This window comes from Octopus bimaculoides, chromosome 8 (assembly GCF_046866305.1).
Source record: "Octopus bimaculoides isolate indiv1 chromosome 8, ASM4686630v1, whole genome shotgun sequence".
NCBI classification, from domain to species: Eukaryota; Metazoa; Mollusca; class Cephalopoda; order Octopoda; family Octopodidae; genus Octopus; species Octopus bimaculoides.
In genome coordinates this window covers 70,002,345-70,021,630 of record NC_142935.1, presented here as the reverse complement: position 1 = coordinate 70,021,630, position 19,286 = coordinate 70,002,345, and the positions used below count along the sequence as shown (strand labels likewise).

General features: G+C 33.9%; 1 protein-coding gene across 1 annotated transcript in view; it reads left to right on the top strand.

Annotated features, from left to right (window-relative positions):
- The window catches only part of LOC106867808 (atrial natriuretic peptide receptor 1), an 898,165-nt gene that overhangs the window by 296,668 nt on the left and 582,211 nt on the right, over positions 1-19,286 (top strand). Inside the window, exon 2 of the mRNA XM_052970159.2 lies at positions 15,032-15,143. Coding sequence (XP_052826119.1) covers positions 15,032-15,143 — 112 coding nt within the window. The remainder of the gene's footprint in view (positions 1-15,031; positions 15,144-19,286) is intronic.

Below are 19,286 nucleotides of genomic sequence, written 5' to 3'. Positions count from 1 at the left end.
TCTTTCAGCTCGTGATTTTCATTGGTTTATGCAGTGTCTTACTGCGTTTTCTACTAAGCATCTAAACTTTTTTCCGAAATCGTGAAAATTATGAGAACTGATTCACTTCCATTTGAGACAAGGTCATGCACTTTTCGATGAAGATGATATTATCATGTTCATCGTCGTCGATGTCATGATCATGATCATGATCATCATCATCATCATCATCATTATCATCATTATCCTTATCATCATCAACGTCATCATTATCAGCATCATCATCTTCGTCGTTGAGGAGAATATTTGTTGCAGCCGATTTTTTTTACACACAGAAAAAGCATCTACATGATAACACTTCCAATAAGTAAAGATCAGAAGTCATGAGAGCCTATAACTGGTATTGCATCAGGGTATTTATCGTTATCATTATTATTATTATTATTATTATTATTATTTCAATTTTGTTTCCATGTGTTGCCGAGTATCTTCCGGACAACTAGGGCAAACAACTTACTCTCTTCATTGATATGCCATTAAAATAACACACCATATTGTTCATTTATATAGTCAAGTTATGTGATAGAATAAAAGGTAAAACAGAAAGCAGAAAAAAGTGAAAAAGAAAAATATAGAATTCTATTTATTATTATTATTAATATTATTATTATACAAATTTCGCAGAGGTTGACTATGTTTTTCATCCTTTCGGATCGGTGTAATCGTCTGGTACCCTCCCCCCCCTCCGCATAATTCAGACTCTGTGCTTATAGTAGAAAGGTTGATTATTATTATTAATATTATTATTATTATTACTATTATTATTAATTTCTTTATAGCCCATGGGGGCTAAACATAGAGGGGACAAACAAGGACAGACAAAAGGATTAAGTCGATTACATCGACCCCAGTGCGTAACTTGTATTTATTTAATCGACCCTGAAAGGATGAAAAGCAAACCCAACTTCGCCGGAATTTGAACTAAGAACGTAAAGGCAGACGAAATACTGCTAAGCATTTCGCCCTGCGTGCTAAGGTTTCTGCCATCTCGCCGCCTTTATTATTCCATTATTATTATATTGTACGCCTATATTGTTCGTATCTATATGCAGGTATATGCATTTATTCTTGTGCGTATGTCAAAAGAATGAAATACGAATTGAAGGTGAGAGAAAAAAATAATTTCCGCAAATATATATTCCTCTAACCATAATAAAAATTGATATTCTAAAAGTACTTTAGAGCACACACACACACACACACACACACAAAAGCAAAGAAGCAATGTACTAGCATACACATTAATAATGTGTGTGTGTGTGTGTCCATGTGTGTGCAAGTATATAGGGATAGACATTACATATATCACATTTCACTGGTTTGTACCATAATTCGTATTTCTTGTGGGACTTAAAAATTTATTCCTGCCATAAACAAATACTAACGCTGTATGTCATAAACTATATACTATAATTCACGAGCTTTAAAACCTTGCGTGATATATAGATATTATATTCAATTGTTTTATGCAGATGTACAACTTTCGACTTGTTTTCTAAGTTGTTTTCGTATATTGTTTGTCGTGTAGACTACGTAATTTTAGTGTAACCACACTAGTTTAGATTGTACTTATGATAGAAAGAAGTATTAGAAACATTGGTAGGAATCAATAAATTTAATTCTATGCTAATAACCAATCTCATAAGGCGCAACACTCTACTTCACCTAATTATAAATTTGAAACAAGGAAGGAAACGCCTCAGTTTTCTAATTAATCAGAGCCTTTTCCGTGTTCTTTGTTCCCGGGTCAACTCTGATGAAGAAAACCTATTTTGTTGTAGTCGATGTTTGACCCTATGTTACCCTTAAATCACAAATAGTATTGTTGATATTTAAGCTTAGAACACACCAGCAAAACGAACCTTGTTTTGTCGCTTTTAATTACATTGTTTTTGTTTAGAAAACACCTAGCTGGCAGGCAAAATGCTTGGAAGTACATCCTTCGACCTTACTTTCTGTGTTCAAATTCCGCCGAGGTCGACATTGTCTTTCGCCTTTTCGAGGTGGTTAAAACAGCCACCAGTTTGCTATATTTGCTAATATAATCGGCTACACTCTTCCACTAAAATTTGTTGGCCTTGTACTAAAATTTGAAAACATTATTATTGCCGTTGTAGATGTTGTTTAGTCCCAAGTCAGGTGTGGTAAAGCATAGAATAAATTTTGTAGTTGTTGTTCAGACAATAGACCCAATATAGTTGCAATTGTCGATGGTGGTGTTTTTTCTCATGTTAAAATGGTAGATCAAATCTATTGCCCTTGTTATAGATTTTAATTTCAGGTCGGTTGTGATGAATCTGATTTATTGTTACAGCTGTTGTACTGTTGCTTTTTAGATCTTGTGTTTTTAATATTGTTCATAGCTCTTAGCGCTAGTAGGAACCCTGGCTGAACAAGACTAGTGTTCATACAGCATCACACGTTTTTAATATAATAGAGAATTACTAGAGCAAGATGGGTAAATATTTTCAATATGTCCTCAATATCGGTATAAAACTGATGAATGCAACTCCACTGTTAAGTTGCTATACTCTTTCGATTATTCATACACTTCTATCAACTGAATCGTAATGTATTCTTAATCAGTGAATTCTTAACCTGTTACAAACTGAGACCGTTCTTCTAAACTGGTATATAGAAAGATAAACGTTCGTTATCGTTAAATTATGACATTTTTGCACGTGCTAATCATGCAGGAAAATAAAAGCTTCTATTGCCACTGTTGACTATGTAGCATAGGGACAAAGTATTCAGTTCCTTTAAGAAATATTTTGAAGTTCTTATAGATTCACAGGATATGGACATACTGTTTACTCTATACATTAGGGAAATATTCATTTATATTATCCATTCTTATCGGCATACATTTGGAATTAGGTTTCGCTAAATATGTTTTATTACTTTCATCTATAGAGCCTTCGCTATGGACGTTTACGTTATATTCTATTTTCTTAAATAGTTCTGTCATATGAATAACAATTATTAACCTATAGTAAACCCCAATCTCCATAAAATGATTATTATTTATCATGGACATGGAAGCTACCTTTACCAAACTTTATTAACCTTCTCAGGTTTCCAAAGTAGTATATAAACTTTATCATCCAATTCTGTCTTCGCGATCTGGTAGATATCTATAACGTAATGTTTTTTTTTTCTTTTGCAGAAATTGCTTTATCTCTCGTGAATATCATGATACAGGATAATCGAGAAAATAAATAGCACACGCACACGCGTAAACATAAGCTTGCATATGTACTACATATTCATGCATGGTGAGATACAAATATACACATCAATATATATATTTGTGTATGTGTATCAATGCGAGTTGTACAGAAAGTAATGCAAAAATGGGTATAACTTCTTTATTAACTGAGATAGGCCGTTGAAAGTGAAAACGTTGGTAGTTTAATGCTCCCACTATAATAAATTTTCTTCATGCTTTCTTCTTTCATTTCAAGCAGGTCATAGGTTCGAAGAAGAAACAACATTTGGACGAAGGAAACGACATGGCTTTCCGACATCCACACAAGATTGTTTGCGATGATGACACCAACAACAACAAAATAAATCTATACAGATGTGTATTGTTCAAGAATGGAGAGCCAGCATTGAATTTAAAATAATGCAATGGGAGGCCATTTGTAATCACTGACTCGAATTATCATCTAGTGGACTAACCGATTTGTGCGGGCAGATGAGTCGCACTCCGTGTGCTTGTTATGCAAGTGGAATGTTGTTACAATAAATTACAGAGAGATATAGGAAAGTATGTGCGATGTGGGTACTTCGGCTTCTTACAGGCGATTTGAAAAAAGAAAGGCTGGAAGTCTGTTCTGGCCTGCTGGAAGATTTGAAGTCAATAGATACCATAATGACAGAAGACACACGACCTTATCGTTATTATCTGATAAAGAAGGCTCAGTTCAGGAATGGCATCACATCTCTTCCCCAAGCTGTAAGAGATTAAAAAGTCAGCAATTGTGACACAGAGATTCATGATGTCTAGGTTGGGGAATAACAAGGGCGGATGTGGTATATAAGACACTCAATTTACAGAGTGAAAGCTAACACAGAGAAAGACCCCTTCATCTGTTGTCAGCTGTCTATCTACTCCTCAGTTCGAGCAGTTAGCGACCTACAATGAGTCCTCAAAGACGGTTACTCCCATAAATTCCAAAATAAAATTTAGGATTTATGAAGGGTCAAATTTGCAAACAATAATATGACAGTGGAGACATACAAGGAAACCGAGCAAAAATAAACATGGTGAGTCGTTAGACCAGAAGAAGAAAATAGTGAAGGCTGTGAGAACATTCTTTTGAAAAGAGAAAAGATAGAAAAGAGATAGAAAAACACGTCCGTTCGTTTAAGAGTCCGTGCAAGAAAAGAAAGATATCACCTTAGGAAAAGAAATATGGACGATGGTCACGTGTGAAAAACGAGAGAGAGAAAGAGAAAAAAGAGAAAGAGGAGAGAGAGAGAGATATATATAAAACAGTATAGACTATAGAATGGCATGAAAAATTTGAAAATAAACTAATTTGGAAAAGGATGAGTCGGGTTCAATTGGAATATAATAAATGGTATATATATATATATATATATATATATATATATATATATATATATATATATATATATCTTGATCGATTTATTGTCAATTGCAAAGATCTTTTTCACTATTATATTGCCACGAAAAGCGCGTGATCTATTATTCACTTTCGTTTTTATAAATTTACTAAGCTGAATTAAATTTTTAATCTAATATTTTATAGATTTTATGGATTATAAATTTTCTTTGGGATTTTATAGTTTTTTAAATCAGTATTTTGAAGAGTACGCTTTTCTTGATGGTGTCTTATCTCCTTCATTGTTTGAATTGCATCTTGGTGGTTCTTCTCTAAATGATAAATACATACATATATATATATATATATATATATATATATATATATATATATATATATATATATATATATATATATATATATATATATATATATACATGTATATATGGGTACATGACCTCACCAACGGTACAAATTACATGAAATACCTAAACAAACGAGAAGAGCGAGAAACTAGTGAACTACGTAAACAACGGGAAATAATGGAAACAGGACAAGTTAACAAAGGGAGATGGCCCTTCATCAGTTGTTTGTTTGTCTATCTACTCCTCATTTTGGATATTGAACGACAATATGAGTCTTCAAAGACAGTTGCTCCCACAAATTCTAAAATAAAATTCACGACTTATGGAGGGTATATATATATATATATATATATATATATATATATATATATATATATATATATATATATATATATATATATATATATACATATATATATATATATATATATATATATATATATATATATATATATATATATATATAGAGAGAGAGAGAGAGAGAGAGAGAGAGAGAGAGAGAGAGAGAGATAGGTATTGTGATAAATTTCATTTGGGTTTTTTCGCTTCCTTATTTATCCAGTATATTATGTGCTACATGCTTTCCAGTTTTTCCTTTTTTTTTACGTTTATTGTTCTTTTCCGTTGATCTTCAGTGCACGTAAATACCCGAAAGTAAAAAAATATATATATAGAGAGAGAGAATAGCACTGCCTTTAAAATCTCTGGAAATTGAAGTAAATTATTTATTTATATTACTTGTGTCAATAAATCGCATTTTATCCTGTTATCAACAGATGTATGATCACTTTCAAACTGGTGGTTATCGAACGTCGAGTAAATTGAAACCTCTTCGCTCTTCGAAAATCTATAACCAATGTTGCATGTGACCATAATTATATACTATAGTTTATTTTTTTCAAATACTGTTTATAATCGGAAATTTTGAGATTTTCAACAAAAAAAACAATACATTTTCTCAGCATTATACCATTAGATAGCTGTCTTAAAATTATAATTATATATACTCCAGAAATTCTCTTTCAAATTTTCTGTTCATGATATGCTTAATTTGTTATTTTTAATATTTCAAATTATTACATTTTTATAACAAAAATCTTTTTTTTAAATCCCATGAAAAAATCCCGTATGTCGGTGCGTGTGCGTGCGTGTGTGTGTGTGTGTGTGTGTGTGTGTGTGTGTGTGTGTGTGTGTAGTGAAGATGCGTGGTGAAGTGGTTAGAGAATTGTGCTCAAGATCGTGAGTTCAGTTCCTGACGGCGAATTGTATTCTTGAACACACTTTATTGCCAGATCAGCTGGGACCTCCGTAGTCGTAACAAGTGGAATGCCATTTATATGTATACATGTGTGTGTGTGCTCGTGCGCGCACGCGTGTGTGTGTGTGTGCGTGTGTGTGTGTGCTTATATGTGTATGTGTGTTAAAAGTTTGCATATGGACAGCGTCAAACTCAAATTTGATTCATAACACTTCATTTTGTAATATGCATTATGAAAATACGTTACGTTATCAGATACATTATTTCCAACTGCAAAGTCTATCTTTCCGCCTTTGTGTTCGAAATAATTTGTTCGATGAAAAAATTTATGTCGTTCATTCCAGTGTCCCTTTATATGCCATACCGTAGCGGTTCGACAAACTAGAACGATGAAACATGTAACAGATTAAAATGTGTATTAAGGTTGATATGACCGGAATTTTAGCAGAGAAGTAAATGGAATGGGTAACAGAACATAAAAGCTAAAGTAGTCATATTCTTAAATTAAATTATAATTCAATCCCAAATTAAGAACAGTAACTGCAACAGTAAATAAACGCACCTACAGGACAATTCACAATAATGTGCATGATAGGAGCCCACTTATTCCATTGTTGTGTCAAATAGCTTTCACAGTGAAATTTTAGTCTAACTGTATCATATATTATCTCTTTATTGTTGATAACAAGCGTATTTTAATAAAAAATCAACACTTGCATGCATATGTACATACATTTACACGTACATACATGTATATATGTTTACCGAAATATTGTGTAGTGTGTCTGTTATTTTTCCTCTTATAACTAGAACTGTTAATTCAATTTATGAGGAGACACTGTAACTGTTGTAGTAGAACTCCATTTTACAGACAAAAATAAAGCAGCATCCATCTAGTGCAGTAATTTCAATATAAATTTCCTAGTATTATAAAACTATTTTTAAGCCTGCTCATATTCTCATAAAATCTTATTGATGTTTTACGCCTAATGTTATTTTAACTGTGTTTCTGTATTCGAGGAAAAATAGTTCGCTCAAAACCTAATTTGTTTTCTGTGAATGTACAAATCAATATTTACAGTGAAGCATATCAAACTAAATATTACAAGTCTATTTTTACTTTGTTGAAATTTTAACACTTTAGTGACAAGATCTTTACTACTCTGACATATTCTCAATGTACCGAATCTGCGATTCGATTGATTTGTAGCTTCTATCGATTTACTATAAAGGAGAAAAAAAATTAAACGCGTAAATTAACAATATTACTTCGTCTAAGTTACAGATGAAACAAGATGCAATTATTGGAATTATCAGAACAAATTTTCTATAGTCTCTACATTTCTCTAATATTGGATAAGTTTTGAATGTTTGTTTTACTTGCTTTAGTTATTAGTCAGCTACCATTCTGGGACACAGTCTTGAAGGGTTTACGTATAAAGAATCAACCCCGGTAATCACGTTTTAAACCTGATACATATTCTAAGAGTCGAATCACTATGAAATGGGGGCGTAAACAAACCAACAAGGGCTATCAGGCAGTGGTGGGGTCAGACACGAGGTCACACACACAAGTATAAACATATATATATATATATGTGGACATGTGTATGTACGTATGTATGTATGTATCTATGTATGTGTATGTGTTTGTATTATGCAAGGAGCTTCTTTCAGTTTCCATCAACCAAATGCATTCACAAGATTTTGTTCGGATTGTGACTATAGTAGAAGACTTACCCAAACTGTCACGCGGTGGGACTGAACCCAGAATGATGTGGTTAGGAAGCAAACTTCTTACCACATAGCGAAGACTACACTTATAAAATCATTGTTCTTATGTCAGGATCTTTAATTTGATACGCGTTGTATACATGTTTATAATAGTGAGTGATACAATAACATCAGAATAATGATTACACCATTTAGAACTAAGCATAGATTGGCAAAGTACATCAGAGTTTAACACACCTTTACTTTTTTCATTTCAACTTGTAAACACCTCCACGAAGAACATGTAGAAAAAGCATTTAGATGGTTCCGGCGAAAAGTCGGTTTTTGGTGGGGTCTGAAGGATGTTACTTACAAAAGACCGAGTTTAGATCAAACTACACCCAGTCTCCAGGATAATAGTGTATAACAGAAGCGATAACAAGATAATAGATCCGAAACATCCAACGTGTTTAGTCATTGCATCTATCGGATTAAAGAGAAATAAATACATTTGTATGTACTTTGAAAATTAAAGTTGTAAGATGCAAACGAAGCGCTAAATTTTGAACGATCGATTTTGAAATCAGTTTTAGGTTTCTTAACATAACTGTCTCTTTTAACTTTTCTTAATCAACCAGTTAAGTTGTCAATAACACTAATTGCAATTGAAACTAATTATATTTTTAACTAATTTACATTCTGCTACTGTTATGTCTCAAGCTACCACTATCTAGCACCTTCGGATGATCTCTACTCAACCGCTACACCACTGCTACTCGACTGCTACTCAACACTCCTATAACGGCGAGACTACCTCTATTTATATATCTTGGGAGATCCTACTTCTTTGCCTGGGGGCGTCGACACAACAGATACCAAGCAAAAGAAACCGCATAAATTCGCGCTTTATTTACTTACATTTGTTGCGTAGGCCAATATGAGTTCAGAAGGAAAATAAAAACTGAAATAAGTTTCTCAACTATAACCATGCTGACTTCGCTTTACTATATCTATCTATAGTTACATTGTTCTATGTTTCTTTAAAAGGAGTAAATTGAGGCCACTGTTTCTGAGAGGCCGAGCGACCATGGCGAAGCGTTCCTCTTTTCCTAGTATAGTTATCTCTTTTAAATCAAATATTTGATAATGTTGGCATTCTCGAACATGCCCGCGCATGTATTTCATTCCTTCCCCTTTCTAATTTTACATCTTCTTAGTCTTGTTTTTCTCCTCGTCCTCCTCTTCCTCTTCCTCTTCCTCCTCCTCCTCCTCCTCCTTCTTCTTCTTCTTCTTTTTCTTCTTCTTCTTCTTCTTCTTCTTCTTCTTCTTATTATTATTATTATTATTATTATTATTATTATTATTATTATTATTATTATTATTATTATTATTATTATTATTATTATTCAAGAAATCATTATCTAATACAGAAATCACTATTGTCGTCAACCTCATCATTATTATTATTACTATCATTATTAATTTTATTATCAATTTAATTATCATGATCATCATCATCATCGTCGTCGTCATCATCGTCATTAAATTAATTTTCCTTACTGACAATTATTTCTGTGAGGTATAATTAATGAGTAAAAAAAAGAAAACGATGTTTAAATAATATTCCCATACCTTCAGGTGATATTTTCCTTACAGATAAAAGTGAACATGCAATGGCATACAATTTTTATCTTATTTCTAGCATAATTTCCATATTAAGTAGATTTTTTATTGAAATCTGATACCAAAACAGCATAACACTTCCTTTAAATGATATAAAATTAAAATCAATTGAAAATATGCGAAGCCACAATATTCTACGATGAAATACCCATGCATTTGCCTTGATTGCACTTTAATCTTTAGCTCTGTTGCATTGGTTGTTTCTTTCAATTACTGGATTTGAAATATTTCTTCCTATCTTTAATTCCAGAAAGATTAAAATTAAATATTGCCAACACGCAAACTAATCAATTTAAGTCTGTTTTGTGCTCACATTTATCTCCGATATCCTTTATCATTTATTTAAAAATTTAGCCAACGCGTTCAGCTATAGCTAATGGAGCAATACAGAATGAGCAGCAAAATGTTAATAAACATATTTCAATACATCTGTCTATAATTGTTAGTCCAATGTCTCACTAAATCTCTACTTAAAGAAGCAAAACATTTACTTCTGAATCAGTAAATTAATGTTGACAGTATAAATATTCCCGACGTCTTATCTGTCATTACTTCTCATTAGACAATTTCTTTTCATGTAAACAGAAAATAATGAAATTTTCATTAATTAATTAATCCTGTTGACAGTGGTTGCAAGATAAGCATTTATGTTTAACCTCAATCTCAAAAGTGTGTCCACAAATATTCAATAATTAGAAACATTATCCATATATATTATTGGCCGTTTTAAACTACAGACACTTATTACTTTCAATACCATAATTTTGCTTTATTTCTTTTATTTTCATTTATAATTGAAGTACGAAACTTAATGAGATTCAGTCCGGATAAATAAGGCTGCAAAACACGGTAGCTGTCTTAAAGATACTCCATGAAATACATTATGTTTTATAAGCCACTGTTTTATGTTCTATGCCATAAACTATGCGAAATTTACCTAAAATTGACAAATGCCCTGTAAATAAATGGTACAAAGACTCGACATCAATAGAATGAAACACTGATATTCTTCAAGTAAATAAACGTTCTCCGATTAAATTAGCTATGAATGTTCAAAAAATATTTTTACAGTTTCAAAGCATTGTTTTATTCTGTAAAACATGTAAAGTCCTTTTTCATTTAAAGTTATAAATTTCAATTGCGTGTGTGTGTGTGCGTGTACGTGTTGTGTGTGCGTGTACGTGTTGTGTGTGTGTGTATGTCTATTGTATGCATGTCTGTAATTAATCAGTTTATTTCAAGATTTCTTGCCAAAAGAGAAAGAACCGGTTTCTAACCTAGATCCAGATTCCTTCATTGGAATTTCAACATCAACAACAGGGTATTTTTATATGTATGTATGTATGTATGTATGTATGTGTATATGTGTAGAATTATATGTTTTATGTATGTATTATCATGCATATAGTTACAGATCTAGAGATGCTTGTATATATTTAAATAAACTTCCGGAAAGTTTTACAGAGTTTTACTGTTACAGTAATGAATTGGGTATGTTGTCTTTGGATTAGCTTTCTCCTTTTTGGCTTTAAGAAGCCTAACTTCTCAAGATTGGTATTTAGGCAGCTTGTTAAACATCCGTGGGCCCCAATAATCACTGGCATAAACATAATTTGTAATCTGGCTAGAGAAACTGCATATTTCTCAATAGTTCAGCATAGATGTTCTATTTTTCACTGATATTCAGCTTTATTTTAACATCCACAACTGTAAACAGTTTCTCTTCTCTATCCCAAATCATTCTATCAGGTCTGTTGCGCTTTACACTTTATTGAGGCCTTCGCTGGTAAATTCCACTAGTATTTCATTTCATTATGAGTGGCTAGGACTTCTACCATATTGTCAGCCCTTATTTCTTTGTCCTCGGGATTAACCTTCCGACGGATTTCGTTATAGAGTGTCCTAGCTTCATCATCATGCCTCATCGGCAGATAATACCGTGGTGACATTTTCGGACAACTACTTATGATGTGGGTGATATCTTCAGTGTGATATCGTTTTTTTACGGTTTTCCCCGCATTTCTATCCCTTTTGTGCATCAGGTATTGATTGATATTTCCTGTTCATGGATTGCAAACGCATACCCTTCAAAGAGAGAGGTAGTATTCCGGCTAGTGATCCATGATAAACTGCTTTGACGATCGATATTACTCTCACCACGGAGCTTCTACTAACATATCCATGCATGATCTTCTGCTCATATAGGTTCATTCTTTCATATGATGATACGTTGTGCTAGAGTTATGCGACTTGTTTGAGCATGTATTCTACGTTATCAGACAAAGAGTGTTGCTCAAGCAGCTGCCTTCCAAGTCTTATGATGTTAACAAAATCATGTATGCAAACTTGGTCAAGGGATGCACTTCGTCACTTGGTGGTTAAAAGATGTTGCCGAAAGGATATGATGCGACATTAAAAGGCATTTTGATCGATGTTAAACCTCTGCTGCCTTGTTTACTTTTTTGGTAGAGGCAGTCTACATCACTGTTTATGTGGAAATTATGTGTGCTTCTTCGTATTTTTCGGGTTTTCCCATCAATGGCTCGGATCTCATCAAGCATCAAATCAAGCAGTCCGAATGTTGGTATGAGTACTAGCACTGCAAACACATTGTGGGCCACTGTCGTATTGAATGCAGAGAGTTCTGAGGTCCAAATTTTCTTTATACGACTGTAATATTCTTTCGTGACATGTGTTGTGTTACAGGCACCATTGTAATATATGTATGTATGTATGCATGCATGTATACATGTATGTATGCATGTATGTATGCATGCATGTACGAATGAATATGTGTTGTCGTTCTCTTATAAAGTTTGAGTAAATTTTGACCTGCCACATGCGTGGCTGGAAGGTTGTGAACAAAAAGCATTTTCTTTAACCATCATCCAGTAAATCTAAGAAAAGGTCTTGTAGATTTTAATTGTCCTTGATATCGTTATCATTTGTAGAGTATGAATTGTGAATTTGCATTCCCTGCCCAATATACTATGTTTGCTCCAGACGGGTTGGTATGTATGCTGTTGCTCTAATAATAATGGGTATGAAGTTGAAAGTGCATCCATGGTACTGGATTTGCAAACGCCTCATTAATGGTAGTCCATAGATGTCGTCTTTCCCTTGTATCTATATATGTATGTGTGTGTGAATGTATAATTTCTTTTTAATTTAGTATATATCTTGATCTGCCACTGATTTGCTAACAAGATTGTTGAAGAAAGCATTTTGTTTTAAACACTGTCCCTTAAGTCTTAAGAAGGTCAAACAGAACGTAAATTTTCCTTGTTGTCCAACACAACAATGTTTGACCAGCTGTGTTTGAACTTGGTGGCTGTTTTAATTAATGAGTCCCACCCATATTCTTTTGACCTATCTTCATCTGTAGGTTGTTTGTTTTTTTTTTTGCAGATTTTTCTTATTCTGTCCCAAACTGTCCTGCTCACGGTTGCATCCCGCGTTGGAAGATAACATTTAGAAGACATTCCCTCGCAGTTAGCAATGCTGTAGTTGATGTCTTCAGTCTTTGTCTAGTTCAGCCTACATTTGTTGTCTGTCAGTGTTTTCTGCCTTTTATTCTATAGGTACTTGGTGTAGATCTCTTGTTCTTCAATTGCATGTAAGCAGACTTCAAAGTATGATGCCACAAACTAGTTAGTACCCCATGCCACGCTTTTGACATGAATAGTCCTTTCAATGTTTTTTGTGTTTCGTTTCAAGTTCGCATGTAATATCTTCTCATTGTACTGTTCTATTGTTTTGTTCTTCTAAGAAATATATTTTAAATATGCCCCTTCCGGAGAGATCTATATCAGATGTTTTTTCATGCATCTCCTCAAGTTCATTAGCTGTCCTAATTATGCTATTCATGGTTGCACACCTGGCCAAGTTACTGGTCTCTTTTATCTGCTTCAAACTTTATTGCAGTGTTACAATACTTGATATATATGACATTCAAGACAGACACGAGTCCAACAGCCATCAGCCTTGTGTGGGAGGTATAGCATCTATACATCTCCATTGACGTTGACGTTTCCTACAACACTGAAAAGCTTGCAAGTTCCAATGTGTATCTCACTGGGTTCTTGTAGTGACCATTTCAGAAGGCCAAATGTAGACCTGAGGTGTTGTGGTCAATATGCTTGTTTTAAGCTGAGAGCTCTGACCATGTTCCTTTTACTCTCCTAAGATATTCATTCCTGGCCCTCTCCTTTTTTTAAAAGGGTCCATATCTGATATGATCATTTTTCTCAATTTGCATATAACTGTACCTGACTGTAGAGGTAATATTGTCAAGCCATTCATTTTCAGGTTTTCAGATGAAGACATAACGTTTCCACTTTCGCTGTCAAATATACACATTAGGATTCACCAAATGTCATGCCAAAGTCTGGGGAAAATTGAGTAATGTGATCCAATTGATTTTCATTGTGGGCGGGGGGAGGTTGATATTTGAACCATAGGGTTTGACGTCGTCGTCAACGAAAATATGTTATATACTCCTTGATGCATTTCCATAGCCACTATGTTTCGTGAGCAGAAGTGATAATGAATTTAATGTGTGGTGGAAGAGCAAATCCGACAGGCTATCACACTTTTTGGTAGCGAATACTATTTGAATCAATTTACTCCTTATCACCCCTAAGTAGCAAAGTGGTGTACCAAATCTTGGTCAGGTGATCAGCAGCACTCACTAGTGGTTGTGAGAATTTGGCTAACTGTAAAGCCTTAATAATCAACCGGCTATCAAAAGTCTACTAGTAGTCCAACTACATTATGTTTAAGCTCCTGCGATATTGTTACTGTTTTTCCTTGAGCCACTTGTTAATTCGTAGCTGCTGCATAGAGTCATTCACATTCTTCTTTTCCCCCAGCATGCTCAGCTATTTTAATGATAGTGACACAAGGATCCAGCAAAGCATGTGGTATTTCTTAAGAAGGTTGGTTTGGCTATTCTTGGGGATGAGGAGAGTAGTTTGCAGTTGGTTACAATTGGGGCATTTCTTGTGCGCCCTAGATTGAACCGTATGCGATCTCAACGATAAAAGGTGAAATTACTTACGTCATTAAACTGTTATGAAGTCTGCGCCTGAATATTTCCTGTTTCCGTAGACCTTTGTATGTATGTAGGTAATTGAATATAAGTATACACACACACACACACACACACACACACATACACACACGCGCGCACGCGCACGCACACACACACACACACACACACACACACACACACACACACACACACATATATATATATATATATATATATATATATATATATATATATATATATATATATATATATATATATATATGTATGTATATATGCGTGAGTTTGTTTCTGTTTTCCAAAAATTTATATAATGCCTATTTCATACATTATCTTATCTCTTTTTCAGTCGTTGTACTTTGTGCCAACCCAGATTCTGTGCGGGACATTATGATACAAGCTGAGGAATTGAATTTCAACAACGGGGAATATGTCTTCCTAAATATTGATTTATTTAGCAGGTAAGTAAAATGGCAACTATAACTCTTTTTGCTCGCATAATTGAACAATATCGTTCTTGACAGTCTGAACTAAAACTGAGTGAAATTGATCAATTAATAGTTCTCCAGATATTTTGTGAAACGCCTGATAATTTTGATACATTTTGATTGATTACATTCTTGACTGGATTATTGTTTGAGTTTGATGCATATATTACATGACAAAATCATCGGAAATGTTGCCTATCGATGATTTCTTGCTCTTTGAGCAGTAAAAAAATATACGAGCAGGAATATACGTATTTACGTTGAATGAAGTGCGATCCAACACTCATTGTATACGTTCGTTATATAAGCATAATAGTTTACAAAATAGAACTCCTACGAATTAGAATATAGGAAGGAATATTTTGCAACTAAATAGAAAATAAAGAAACTAAATTTCTTATGCCAAATATATATATCATTCACCTAGTAATTATTCTATACGCTCTATATGGTTGATTATTGCTATTTGTTCTGCTGTCAACATATTATATTCAACTAATTTCAAAACATTAAAATTTCACGAAATTTTGCAACAAAATTGTCCGGGTCGACAGTAAATTACCATAATATTAAACCGGTAAATATTCAGCTGCTAAGAGACAATTTACTGCAAAATATTCCTCGCATCATTCCAGTGTGGATATATTCTGATTGTGTCATTTCTTGCGCGACGTATTTAATTAGTATCAGAGATGTGTATGTTGGGCATATTGATACATTTTTTAATGTTGAAACTGAAGAAATCACAATGTGAAGAAGACATTTTAAAGTGTTGTACATCAATACCATTTGCATTCATTTCTTGTTGTATCAAACATTTTTTTTGTTTTTATTATTTATTTTTTGCTGCTCTTCTGTAATTTCGTTGCAGGTAGCAACTGAGTTTTGCTATCATTTCGACTTTCTAATCTATGAAAAATATTCTAACCATCTCATATTGAATTCATCTCTCAGTTTATTTTTCATCGTCTAAGTCCTTTGAAACATTTTTTTATCATCTTGCCACTGCCTATCATTTAAAATTGCCCTTTTAGTAAATTAACTCTTTCTTCGAATCAGCATCAACAAAAATACTACAATTCTCATTAGCATGGTTAGCGACGAGGATGAAATGCTACCGGTATTTTCCACTGAATTTTTGCTCGCCGAGGTTGAATTTGCATTTCATCATTTCTAAATCGATGAAATAAGTCTGGCATCTATGTAGTCGACGAGGACACACCCAGAAAATGTCTAGCCTTAACAGATACGCTTTCGTCAGTGGGAACAGCCACATTTATCAATCTACAAGTATTTTCTTCCCAGTCTTTAATAATTATGTCTAGACGATTAGCCTGGATTGTTCTGTTGGTGTTGACTGGAAAATCCCAGAGGATAGTGATATTTTTACCTTTAATTGAATGGTTCAGGATGATGTTTATACTAGTAAACAGGTGTGTGAATTTTGTAGTGTTTACATATTTTTCAGTGTAAATACTGTCCTGCCTTATTGTGGCGATTTTTGCAATCGTTTGGTGTCAACACAGAGCATCCCGAAACGAGACGGTCTATTATTTTGTCAAATGTGTCGCAAAATCTACATTTACGGAAGAATGTTAGCCTGCTAGTTTCTGATAAACAAGCTTTAATCTTGTGCTGCCAATATGAAGCCGTCAGTCTCTGATTTCAGTCTGGAACTTCTCAGCCACTGATGGACTGTGTCTTCGTCTACATCAGCATTTCGACTTCGAAGAATATACTGTTCATGCAGGGTTTCTGGTCCCACCGCTCCTCAATCTGTTTCTTCCCGGTCCTTTTGCAGTCTGCTTGCTCCATTTACTGGTTTGGTGGAAGTTGTTTCAGGTTCTCCAACTAATTCAGGGTTAATGCAAAGTTCATTTGCGAATTTGCAAGCTTCCTTCACAATAGAATGTCACCTTTTGCTGCATTCGTGTTTGCACACAACCTGCAGCATCCAATCCTCTGTACTAGTTAATTACACGTTCATTACTATTGTAGAAGTCTTATAGCACAGTTCTACCAGCATTATTCCACTTCTCCCATTACTTCTAGGTAGGTCCAGATGCTCAACGTTTGCTTTTGGGAGGTGCATGTTCTTAGATGTTAGTAGTTTTCTTGCTTTCCTGTCCGGGCATTGGAGCTCCTTAGGACTCCAGTTAATGATGTTAAGACTATATTGGTCTGCTGGAAGTACCAGGGTGTTAATGGCGTCAATGCGATTTTTGGAGTTGAGGTCAGTTTTCCGTATGAGTCTCATTCTGCTCCAGTATTCCTTTCTTAATTTTTCCTTCATAGTAGCATGTTGTATAGCATCTTCACGTTTATCACCATCATATCCGTGTGTTAAGGATACACCAGGCACATTTATCACAACCATATGTGGGTGACATGGTGACCTGATATGGTAAACAGCGCATGACCTTGCAGGTTAGTTGAAATTGTTAACAGGCCTAGTAGACTATCCCATTTAAAAGGTCCCCAAATAAAGGTTAATTAATGATGATGGACAAACTTTCTAGAGGGAGAAGGGGTGATGAGTGAAATGTGTAATTTTTTTAAGTCTAGGTTTTGTTTCTTCCGTTACTTAGACCGTCTGTAACATTATTAGTTGAAGGGAAGAGCGAAAGCAAAAGAGGGGGAAAGAAAAGGAGAGAAAATGAGTGTAAGTGTAAGAGTGAAAGAGAAAGAAGGACATTGCTGTTTATTAAGTCTATAAAATTGTACATAAAGTATATAAAATGTATATATAAATTGCATTAAGAAATCATCATATTCCAATTTCATTCACGTTTCAATGAGTAGCAGATTAGTCACTATCTTTTGAAACAGGCACAACACAGACTACGCTTTCAGGCTTTTCGGATAAAGTTTTCAGAAATAACCCATTAATTCCATGAAACATTCATGAGTTCCGCTAGTTGCTATAATTATTAGTTCGTCATACACATTCGAAGTATGATTGATTAATCTGTGCTGTCGGTAATTAATACCGCGATTGATATAATTGTCACTCAATTAGAACTACAATCTTTAATGATAGAATAACGAATATATTTTAATTATTCATTTAGGCTAAAAAAGGATTACGTTTGTTTCATTTCAAATTGGACGTGGTGGTTACTTCTTTTAGTCTTACGTTGAATCCGATCGTGTATATTTAGGATGAAAGACATTTCAGCTGTGATTTGTGTCTGTTATAGGAGTACTCGTCTTTTTTTATTGTACTACATTTATTCAAGAGTTAAGAAATGGAGTAGATAAGATCCGGGCTACATATGCTTCATAGCGAGTGGAACTTCGGAAGTGGTAAATATACAAGCGAGGTTTATACACCAGGCTACTCTTCAGGCCAAGAATATCTTCATTGAATTTTCCATGTGTTAGCATTCTGATTGAATCTTCTATATGTTAACATATACCACTTTCCGACAATGTAAACCTTCACTTAATCGCATACCCGGAAAGCGTGGTCGCCTACCGGGAAATATAAAAACAACTTTTTTTTAGTTGATCGTACTTTGATACGAAAAATATCCACAATATTTCGTCTCAATAAACCACTTTTGTCCCTGAAAGTTGTTTTTTATATTTACTCTGGATTGCTTGAAGCTAACTGTCTTCCTACACCTCGATCCTTGGATCTTATATATATATATATATATATATATATGTGTGTGTGTGTGTGTGTGTGTGTGTGTGTGTGTGTGTGTGTGTGTGTGTGTATGTGTATGTGTGTGTGTGCGTGTTTATATGTATATATTTGTACATATATACATGAACATATATGTTATTTTCTTATTAATAATAATTGAGTGTGTTATGAGACACAGGCAGTTGATATTGTTAGCGGGTTTGCTCGTTTTATATGAGGTAGAAGTAGTTGCTATTCCTAGATGCTCCGGATGTAAAACTGGATCCTCTCTGAAGTGTCACCAAATGATATTTAAAAATATGAATCATTTCCTTAAAATCACTCTTCATAATACTTTTCTATGAAGGTCATGACAATATTGACACTGTTCATCCTTATATAATAGCAACGCTTATCATTTATTCGAATTCAATAGTAAATATATTTTTCTTAGTCATTTCTATTGAATATTCCTCCTTTTCTAA